General features: G+C 36.9%; 1 protein-coding gene across 1 annotated transcript in view; it reads right to left on the bottom strand.

Moving 5' to 3' along the window:
* Nucleotides 1-6,648: 6,648 nt before the first annotated feature.
* Nucleotides 6,649-11,632, bottom strand: part of LOC131675344 (disintegrin and metalloproteinase domain-containing protein 11) — a 2,271,363-nt gene continuing 2,266,379 nt past the window's right edge. The window contains exon 20 of the mRNA XM_058954276.1: nucleotides 6,649-7,249. Within this exon, the coding sequence (XP_058810259.1) occupies nucleotides 6,649-7,249 (601 nt within the window). The remainder of the gene's footprint in view (nucleotides 7,250-11,632) is intronic.

Below are 11,632 nucleotides of genomic sequence, written 5' to 3'. Positions count from 1 at the left end.
TATAACACTCATTATAATGGCAGAATTTATAGAGCCGAATTTAGTGAGTTTGTTGATGACTTTATTCCAAGTGTTTTCTGCTAGATCCGTCAGAGTTTTTTCCGTAAATATCAAGTTTGATATTAGTCCTCCTTGCATACTTTCATCGCCTCGAATACCTCTTGCAATTACGTTGAGAAGTGCTACTTTCTCCATGGAAAAGAGTATATGGTTTTCTAATTGTTGCAGATTTTCTTGGAAATAAATGCCACTAGTTGCTAATGACTCTAATTCGGTCGAGTGCCATGTTGTTGTAGTATTTGATTTTAACGTCAGGACTTGTTGGTTGCTTTCCTCGGTGATGGTGTGAGATTTATCCATTGGTTTCCAATTTTATAGTATTAGGGAATAATTGTATTACAATTTATCTTTGTTGTCGTCTTCAATAAGATGTGTGATAATTGGTGTGAGGTAGTATGTTCTGTTTTTTTATTTTACTGGAAGTTTTGCCAAACACCTATCCGTGTGGAGTAGTCGGACTTCAGTAGGCATTGGAGTACATAGTATAATATGTAGGGCTTCCCCTGCCAGCCGAGTTATGTACCCATGCTTTTCCATAAGGTTATATGCAAATTCGTCAAATGCTATAGATGCAATGGATAGGGAATTGTATAGAACTTTTCTTTCCAATTCACATTTTTGTTTTAAAATATCTAGGTAAAGGTTTTTGGTTTCTGATCGGATATGTTTCTTTACGTACACGAACATACATGAATAAATCGTAATTAAATATCCCTTTCTTTGTCTGATTATAGTTGTCGAATAGAAAATTGAGTTTAGTCCTTTCGTATATACGAGGTGTGTTCAAAAAGTAAGGTGACTTTTCAAATTTCACGGGCAACGTACTTTCGATTATCGATTTTTTTGTTTTGTAATGTTGGTACTTTTCCCGAACATCTGTACCAAGTTTCAAGTGTATAGCAATTTTGTTTGGTTGTGAGAGGCGTAAAGGTTATAAGTGTTTAGCGTGCTCGGCGATTTCTTGCTATCGAAAAATATGGATCAAAGGATTTGCATCAAATTTTGTGTAAAAAATAAAATAAAGTGCTCCGAAACACTTGAAATGTTGACGGTGGCATACGGTGAAACTGTTCTGAGTAAAAAAAATGTTTACAAGTGGTACAAACTCTTCCAAGATGGCCAGGAAGATGCCAATGACGAGCCTCGCTCTGGACGCCCAACACGTCAATAACTGATGAAAACGTTTAAGCAGTGAAGAAAATTGTTCTCGAAAATCGTCGAATCACTATCAGAGAAGTTGCTCAGGATGTTGGTATATCGCTTGGCTCGTGCCATGAAATTTTTTCTAACGTTTTGGGCATGAGACGTGTGTCAGCGAAGTTTGTTCCGAAATTGCTAAATTTTGACCAAAAAAACCGTCGCATGAGCATCGCTCAAGAACTGTTGAATGACGTCAACGACGACCCAGATTTACTCAAAAGTGTCATAACTGGTGATGAATCATAGTTATGATATCGAAACCAAAGTCCAATCGTCCCAATGGAAGAGCCCAGATGAGTCAAGACCAAAAAAAGCACGCCAAGTTCGATCAAATATCAAAGTTTTGCTCACCGTTTTCTTCGATTACCATGGCGTGGTGCATCAGGAGTTCTTACCGGACGTACGATCAATAAACAGTATTATCTGGAAGTTATGCGCCGTTTACGAGAAGCAATACGAAGAAAACGCCCATAATTGTGGAAAAACAATTCATGGCTTTTGCATCACGATAATGCCCCTGCTCACTCATAATTGCTTGTGAGAGATTTTTTGGCCAAAAACAACACCACAATCATGCCTCAGCCACCATATTCACCGAATTTGGCCCCATGTGACTTTTTCTTGTTCCCAAAACTAAAGAGACCTATGAAGGGACGGAGATTTGCAACGATTGAAGAGATAAAGACTGCATCGCTGAAAGAGCTTAAGGCTATACCGAAAAGTGCTTATGAGAAGTGCTTTGAGGATTGGAAAAACCGTTGGCATAAGTGTATTGTATCTGAGGGGGGTTACTTTGGAGGGGACAACATAAATATTGATAAATAAATAAATATTTTTTCTTAAAAATACAAAGTCACCTTACTTTTTGAAGACACCTCGTAAGAAGTTTTGGGTGTTCGGTTTTTGTCAGAAATCTATTACAAAAACTTATATTCCCTCTAGTTAATAATGCAAAAGATATTTCTTTTGTGCTTATGCTAAATATTGTTTCTTCATTGGGTGAGGTTATTTTAGTGACCGGACCCCTATATAAAATTTTGTCTTGATTTATAAAATAGTCTTCGTGTGGTAATAACGGTCAGAAAGTGTAACCTTTTTCCATATCAATATAATGTCGGTCTGAAAATTTGTATACTTTACCCGAATTTAACGTTATTTTATCACTTTCTAACCTAACCGCTGTGTATTATCCCATAGCGTTATTTTTATAAAATCCTGTAAGAAAACATTACTCCATGTTTCGGAATTGTCAGCATACACCGCACTTAAACAACATTTTCCCTCAATATTTCTTGCTAAATTTAATCTTGAGATTTTCGTAGAGTTAATTTTTAATCCCGCTATAATATATACATTATCATATGTGAAAATACCCGTTTGGTGGATGTTATTACAATCATCGTGTGATATATCGTAGATGTATTCTTGAAGTGCGTTTTCTGTTGGACCTAAATGGCTAAACATGCCACAGTGGAAAGCTGTATGATGTATTACTATTTTACATTGGATAATTTTTATTGACCTAAATTCGGTTTTTTATATTACTTCTATTGTAGATTGTGTTGCATTTATTTTTATTTTGTGGAAATCACATTCTCCAGCGTCCACAAGGAAGTAAGTTGTGATGGCCGGATTTGTTGAGCTGCAGTGGAACCCCATAAGTCCTTTGCTTGATTGGAGGAGAGTGATTAGTATTAATATAAATAATGAATCTCGTACCATTATGTTTACTAGAATAAAAAAAATATTAATCTATTTGTTTTGTAATAGCTTTGACGCGCTGCTACCTATTTTCAAAGGGGAAGGTAAGAGAGGCGCTTTTGCTCTAGATGCAATCGAAAGAGTAGGCGGGAAAATAAATCAATTTTATTTATACCAAATCACAAACCTTTTATTAACTTATAATTCAAACAATCGCGCGCTTGAACTAATCAACTATGAATACCTAATTCGAATGTCTACAACATGAAACTAATCAAAAATTTGAAACATCTTAACAGTAACGCGACTTATTCTAATACAAAGAAACTCGTAAAGTAGCCGGCAAGTGATCGCCTGGCTACCGCACACTTATAACTAAACGAAACACGCAATACATATTACCGGCAAAAAAGGAATTAAACAAAGGTAGCTGGCAATAGATAGAAAACTTAGCGCATTGGTACTGTCTTTACCGGAAAAATGGAGAGACCAGGCATTGAGCGCGCTTACTCCGTCTGCAGATATACCATTTATATACTTGATTCTCGGAGGAGCACTCTCTTTCCTCGGCCTTTCCGCTTTAATTAGCCTAGTTTTCCGAGGCGTTTTAACCTTATTAGTGTCGCAACTATCAGTATCTGATAAGCCCGAACTTGTATCGCTTCCACTAATATTTTCTATCCGCCTCGCTTGTTTTCGTTTAGGCCGCCTCATACTAACTATACTTTTTTTGTTTATAATCGAACCTTCACCGAGCGGAGTTGATATTCGCGTTTCATCTCTAGTAGCTACCCGTCACGGTGATCGTTTAAAGACTTTAGGTTTACCTGAAATGATGAAAAGTTTTGAGTATGGTATTCTATGGTAATTGATCCGTAGAATCCAAAAATAAATGTCCCGAAATCGCATTTGCTCCCCTTTCAAAGAAATATTCAAAAATATCATTTTTTCTTATTTTTGATCAAAAATTGTACATTCGACATGGGAAAATGAAGTACACTCCTTAATTTTGATGCAAATAGTAAACATTTTTATTACATTGTAATATTTGATTAATATTGTTAAAAGAACGTTTGCAGGAAATTTAGAAAATTTTTAAGGTACCATATTTGTTAATATATTGGTTATACATTAAATACCAACATATTCAATCACCGTATATAAAATAAATACTCCTAGTTATCTATCTCTGGGATCGGCTGTGTTTATGTTTACATTGCTCGCTGTTTCGCTGTGTAGTTAAGACGGCTTAAAAAGCATTTTCGTCGGTGACTTATTTACTTTTTTTATTGAAATTATGCCTGTGAATAAATACAATCATGAAGATAATAGAAAAAAAGTGTGTGGCCCTTGTGGGCAAAAAATTGTTTTTCGAAACAAAACTGTGAATAGTTTTTTAATTAATGACAATGTTGAAAAATTAGTAAGAGAGTATTGTGATAAAAATTATGATCTAAGTGATGCAAGATTTCCCCTGAGTATTTGTATCTCATGTCGTCTTGCACTTCAAGAGCGAAAAAAAGGAAATTTTCAAAGACAAATTTCACAAAGACCAAAATATAATGATATAGTCTTTGCGAAAGATACTCGAGCTCAAACATCTTCTGTGAATGGTAACTGTAATTGTTACATCTGCGTAACTGCTAAGTGTACTGATCATGCAAAATTAAGAAAGAAAGAAATACTGGATAAACGAGATAAACGAAACAAGATAAACGAATCAAATGGTTTGTATGGCTCATGTAAGTCAAAAGTAACACAGCTTAAAAAATGTAAGAATTCTACATCTAAATCTCAAAAAGTAATTCAATTATGTAAAATGTGTTTGAAAAAGATAGGCAAAGGTAAAAATCACGTTTGTACTACTTCATCATCAGCTGTATGTAAAAATCTCATAAATTTAGTAGATAAGCTGTCAGATAAAAATCAAGAGCAAATTGCTTCTAAAATAATAAAAAACAAAATTGACAAAAAAGGAAATACAAGTGCACATAAGACAGTAGAGCTTCATACTTTAGGAAAGCCCATCGAAATATGCCTCAACCCTAAAATAAATCAGCCTAGAAACATATTTACTGCTGCAAGCTTAGATGAATTTCAAACTACCACAGGTGTGTCCAACAATCACATGAAAAAAATGACTGGCTTGATTCGTAAATCTGTAGGGAGAAAAGCTATACCGGCAAATTATGCAATGCATGTAAGTGAATGATCGAAGTTGTTGAAAGATTTATATAAAAGTGAGGTTTTAGAGTTTGAAACTGGAAAAAATAATGATAAAACTAAATTGCCTGTAGTTTTTGCAAATGCTGAAGAATTATTAAAGCATGTAGTAGAAAAGCGCAATATTATCGGTGATTACCGTGTTAAGATTATGGCTGATGGTGGGCAAGGCTTTTTTAAAATTTGCATGTCCGTGATATCTGGTGTATCTACAGATCCTGCATTAGAAAAAAGAAGAAAAGTAGTTTATAATGAAATAAATCCCATCAATAACTAGACTAGTGTTAAAAAGTTGATAATAGTTTGTATTGGGCCAGAGATAAAAGAATCACATGCAAATATTAAAATTCTTTTTGATTTGATAAAAATAAATGATATTTCGTTCAAATTCACATCAGATTTCAAAGTATTATTGATAGTAAATGGCCAAAAACAGCGACAGCTACATTTCCGTGTCCTTATTGTTTTATTAGTTTATCAGACATGAGAGCCAATAAAGAAAGAATTAATAATACTGATAGAGACAAACGTTATGCTCTGAAAACATATGGAGATTTGAAAAGAGATAGAAAGAAATATGTTACTACTTTAGGTTGTAAAACTAAATTCTCAAAAGATTGCCACAGTACAGTAAATGAGCCACTGTTTGTAGAGGAAAATGATTTATGTATACTGGAAAAATGCATTATACCTGAGCTACATATTCTGCAAGGGTTTGTCAACCAACTTTTTTGGGACGATCTAGTACCGCTACTTGGTCGAGAAAGAGCACTACTCTGGCCAATGTAACTGAAATTAGTATCCAAAAATTATCACGGTGAAGTTTTTGAAGGTAATGCATGCAGAAAATTACTAAAAGAACCCGATGAATTACTGGATCCTAATATTTATAGAGATGTAGGTAAATTTCTTTTGATACCTTACGTAAGTGCATTCAAGGCCATGAATAAAGTAGTCGATTTTTGCTTTTCTACAAGAAAAATTGGGAATATAAATGAGCTAGACAAATTACTTAAAGAACTAGCAAACGCAGTAATGGCAACAGATGTCTCGATCACTTTGAAACTACATGTTTTGTTTGAGCATCTTAAAGATTGTTTAACATTTTTCGAACATTGAGAAGGTTTAGGACTATGGTCAGAACAAGCTGGCGAATCTGCACACAGAGAATTTTTGCGATTTTGGGAGAAAAGGAAAATAAATTTGATAAGTGACTTGTCCTACCCTCAAAGATTGAAAGATGCTGTTGTAGAATTTTCTTCGTTTCATTTATAAAACACTGAATTGTACGAGAATAATAAAAATGTTTACTATTTGTATCAAAATTAAGTAGTGTACTTCATTTTCCTCTGTCAAATGTACAATTTTTGATCAAAAATAAGAAAAAATGATATTTTTGAATATTTCTTTGAAAGGGGAGCAAATGCGATTTCGGGACATTTATTTTTGAATTCTACGGGTGAATTACCATAGAATACCATACTCAAAATTTTTCGTCATTTCAGGTAAACCTGAAGTCTTTAAACGATCACCGTGCCATACCTCACGCTCCCAGTTTTCAACCCAAGAACTTACCCTTGGCGCGTGATACTTCGTGCTCGCCGATCTATCTGAATCGGCGTAGAGGAACGTACTACCTGTTCTATCGTTTGGTGCGTTCGCGTGAGCCGGTAGCTCAGTCGCAACCACTAGCACGTTTAGCGCCACGCGATCGCCGAGCGACTTGTCCTGAGGCGGCAATGAAGCCTGCTGCTCGGCCTGAGTCGTTGTCCTGTGCACCGCCTCACTCTCAACCCTAAAAACTGCATTCGCAGCATCCGTGATACTCTGGTTAACCTCGGGCCTATAAATCCAACGCGGTACTGCAGTAAGGGCCACCCATATTTGGCTTAGTGTTCCGGTGCTGCTTTCGCTTTGGTTTCGGCGTTTCAGCTTGCGCGGACGTATGTTCGTGCTAGCCGACGGCAGCTGGGCCACTGACGGCAGCTTGTTTTCGTTATCGGCAGCACCGGCGACTGGGCTTGCCTGCGCGGATCGGCGACGCTTGATACCTGCGTTGCCTACTCTTGTTCACGAGGTAATTTAGCCGCCAAGGGCGTAGCGGCCATTGCGGACTCGTCGCCGAAGTTTGCGCATCGCGCGATGTCCTCTGCTGCTTCACGCGGGTCGTTATGAGGCAAATCTGGGATCCGACCAAGCGTGAAATCACTCGGTTATATCGGCGGTTACAAATCTATGGCCGGTTCTGCTAAGTCAATTTCGCGTTTAAGGTTTTTCGTGTGCTTGTCGCGTAATATTCTGCTCATAATAATCCTGTCTCTACAGGCTAGCGACATTTTCCGTTTGGAAAAAAAAAATTATTTCGTATGCGAACTATAACACGTACCTCGACCACGAGCTATTGCACCCGGCACTTCTAAATACCTTATTTAAAATTGTTTCTAAGTTTTGAACCGGTGAAAGGTCGCCTTGTTTAAGCCTAAGAAAGAAAACCGTTCAAAATATCGTAAATAAGGCACACAAAAGAAAACACTATGAAGAAAATTCCGGCAACTTAAAACCAAAACAAAACAAAAACTCTAAGCGGCGCACATACTGTTACCCGATTCCTTGATAAAAAAACGTTACAAGGAAACTCGAACTTTCCAGAAACAACTAAATTCCTTCGCGGAACAAGCGCAACGAGCACGAATTTTTGCCGTTGGTTTACGATTAATATACCATAATTTATTAATTTAACCGGCATTCGCCTTTTCTACCGATTTGCATCCTTCCCCATAAGGGATATCATGTAACAATTTTGATGCACTGCTACCTAATTTAAAAGGGGAAGGTAAGAGAAGTCGCTTTCGCTCTAGATGCAATCGGAAGAGTAAGCAAGAAAATAACCAATTTTATTTATACCAAATCACAAACCTTTTATTAACTTATAATTCAAACAATCACGCGCTTGAACTAATCAACTATGAATACCTAATTCGAATGTCTACAACATGAAACTAATCAAAAATTTAAAACATCTTAACAGTAATGCAACTTATTCTAATGCAAAGATCAGATCACTGCGAGATAGAGAATAACTGAGAGAGAGATAACCTGATCTTTGTCTTTCTCCTCGATGATCTCTTGATAGCGTAGGTGGTAAATTGGTGCAGGCCATCTGTCCGACCTCTTGTCGTTGTCGCTGCTGCAGCTGGTGCGCGCTCTGACGAAGGCCAGGGCGTGGAGCTTCTCGGGATGAAAGGCAGCCAACCTCTTCTTCCAGGAAACAATGGCAGATGGTGACAGTTAGTGTTTGTGTGTTGTCACACTTTTCCGATTTGAGGGTGGCACAGCGTAATCAAACATTACCACCCTTCTCGCTGGGCACCAATCAGGTTGGCATAGCCCACTGTCTTTCACTCCTTCGCTTTCAAACATTTTGGAGATCCGGAAGTCAAGTTTGCTGCGACATCCCTGACGCACACAGCGAGGCGGAACCTTTTTCATCTAAGGCGGCGACCTCCTCGAGAGGAGTACCGATCTTTTCAAGGTTCAACGCTCAAGGAGAGCGGAACTAAAGGTTTGACCCTCGGTTTGGGCGCGACGGGACTCTAGTTGCCCCAACGTCTACTGCGTCGGAAGCACGCAGTGTACAAATCTTACGAGATTTGCTTGACCTGGTACCACTACCCCGCAGAGGCCAACCCAAATTGGGATGTCAGAAGAGAGTCTCAGCCAGGACAGCCAAAGGAAATTCCTAAGACGATCAACTAACTAAGCCTCCCCTCCTGGGCTCGCGTTCGAAAAACATCCCACCCTGCGTACCTGTATTAAGAGATTTCTCCCACGACTCACAGGTCCATCGTTTCGACATACCGAGGTACGTCTCCCCATTGCGTTTCGGTCATCCCCGTTCACGCTGGTGGGTATCCGTCATTCGAAAGGTTGTTGTTACCTCGTTTGTCCCAAAGTCAGGTCTTGCTTTCTAAAGAATGGTTTTATGGCTTGGCTGATACTGATGTTTGCTCTTTCGATTTGGTTTTGGGCAGATGGTGACAGCGCGAACTAATTCCTTGTTGGACTGACCCCGATTATTTGCTGACGTAGAATGAATGACTGACTGACGCCATGCAATACTCTCTCGCTCTCTCCAAACTATCCCTACTTAGCCCATTTTTCGGCGGCGTGCGACAAAGCGCTAATTGATCGCGCGTTGCCCGCCTGCCTAATAACCGCTTAGCGTGCGCTCACGCGAGCGCTCTTTCTCTCTTTCTCTCTCTCTCTCTCTTTTCTAGTTCTCTCTCATTCTCTCTTTCTTAAACTGCAACGTCTTCTTACGTTGGTTCTTCTGCAACGCTCTCTCTCGCTCTCTTTAGGCTATCTTAGCCGGGCCTGGTAATTTATGGCGGCTGAAAAACAAGTACAATATTAGGCGCATAGAAAAGTGCGCCTAATACTGACCACTGAGCCTCGCCAAGGGCAAAGGGGGAAGGCAAAGGGACCGACGAGAAATAGGCAACAATCTACTTTTGTCACAGTTTAACTAAACTTAATTTATTCGCATGAACTGCTTTTGGTTTTCCTTTACCGTTAATTACATCGCTGCCCTTTTCTGTTACTTTTAATATTTCAAAAGGTCCTACATATTTATTTTTTTTTAATTTTCCCGGGTTTGGTTCTTTCATGAACCAGACTTTGTCTCTGAATTTGAATTCTATAGGATTTATAAATCCGTCATAGTATTGTTTTGATTTTTGTTTTGAAATTATCAAATTTTCCCTAGCCATGTGTGATAGTTCGTTCATATTTTTTATTAAGTTCTCTAAGTATTCATTAAAGGTTGGTAATTGTTTGGATTTTTTAGAGGTACGCTGGATGGTAGTTTGGCTGGAAAGGCAAAAAATAAGTTCATGAAGTTGTAACCAGTGTGAATGATGGTATTATAATTAAATTGTGCTAATTCTAAGAGTTCGTCCCATTCACATTATTTTGATATGAATTGTTTGATATATTCACAGAGAGGATGCTTTGCCCTCTCCATAGAGCCGTTGGATTGTGGGGAGAATGATGTTGTTTCAATCTTTTCGAATTGAAATCTTTTTGCTATTTACTTTTAAAGTTTTGAGCCTTATCTGTTAATACTACTTATGGTGTTCAGAAAATGCAAATGAATTTTTTTATAAAACCTTCGCTTATTGTTTTTGCGGTTTGATCTTTTAATGCTCTTAGAGTGATAAATTTTGAGAGTTGGTCTTGAATTGTAAGTATATATCGATTATTATTTTTTGTAATCTCGAACGGTTCCATTATATCCACGGTGACTTTATCAAACGGTTTGAAAGGTGTGTCGGTCAAAGTCATCATTCGTCTCGCTGGTTTTCGTTTTAATTTATTTCTTTGACATTCCTGGCACATTGAAATTCTTCTTTTTATGTCTTTCTTTAGATTTTCCCAGCAATATTTCTCTTTAATTTTATTGTAAGTTCGTTTAATTCCTGAATGACCTTTGAGTTTAGAAGTGATATATTTAAAAAAATTCGTTTTTCTGATCTAAATGATGCACATATTTGATATAATTTATGCAAACGATGATTTTAACATTACTTCCTTTGAAAGTTGTTTTGAATATGTTTTCTATTTCCGACCACCATGTTTATTATGTTGATATTTTTTTAAATGCTTACTGTCGAAATGTTATTTTGTATTAAAAGGTGTTCAAATTTCCAAACAGCTTGATTAAACTTTGCTTTTTTTATTTCTGCTGATGTAGCAGTATTTAAACATAAAATAAATATTTTCTTTTTTCTATAATTTATTGTTTTTATTTTATTTATAGACAAGATTTGATTGATTTTTAGATTATTTTTTATTAGTATATTATTCGTGTTTTCATTTAATTCTTTATGTTTCTCAGAGATTATGTGAATAATGTTATCGTTTGGAAATTGTATTGAATTTTCACTATAAATGATATTTTCGCTATTACAGTAAGTGTTAGTAATCCTGTCTTTGTTGATGAGTTCATTCTTTCTGTTTTGAGTATTACTGGTACTGCTGAGTTTACGTGTTCATTTTTTTTAATTATTTTTTTGAATTTTTGTGTTATTCATAATTTTTATTTTATCGTTGTTTCTTAATATTTGCGTTGGTATTATTTCGTCTTTTAATTTTGCTTTCTGTGCCCGCGACGTGACGTATGTTTTTGCTTCTATAAACAAGGGTTCCTCTATAAACAATCAGCTGGGCCGTTTTCTTTACCCGGGCGGTAAATTATGTCAAAGTCGTAATCGACTAATTTTAATCGCCATTTTTGCACTCTGTTATTATTATCAGCTGACTTTAATAGGAGTAGAGGGTTCTGATCAGTTACTACAGTAAATTTGTTATCAAATAAGTAGGTTTGGAATGTTTTGATCGCGAAGATTATTACAAGGGCTTCTCTTTCATAAGTCATATAATTTTGTTC

The sequence above is a fragment of the Phymastichus coffea genome, unplaced genomic scaffold, assembly GCF_024137745.1.
Source record: "Phymastichus coffea isolate CEN01 unplaced genomic scaffold, Cenicafe_Pcof_1.1 PCOF00019, whole genome shotgun sequence".
Taxonomy (NCBI): domain Eukaryota; kingdom Metazoa; phylum Arthropoda; class Insecta; order Hymenoptera; family Eulophidae; genus Phymastichus; species Phymastichus coffea.
The sequence above is the reverse complement of the archived record's forward strand: the minus strand, read 5'-3'. Positions and strand labels throughout refer to the sequence as shown.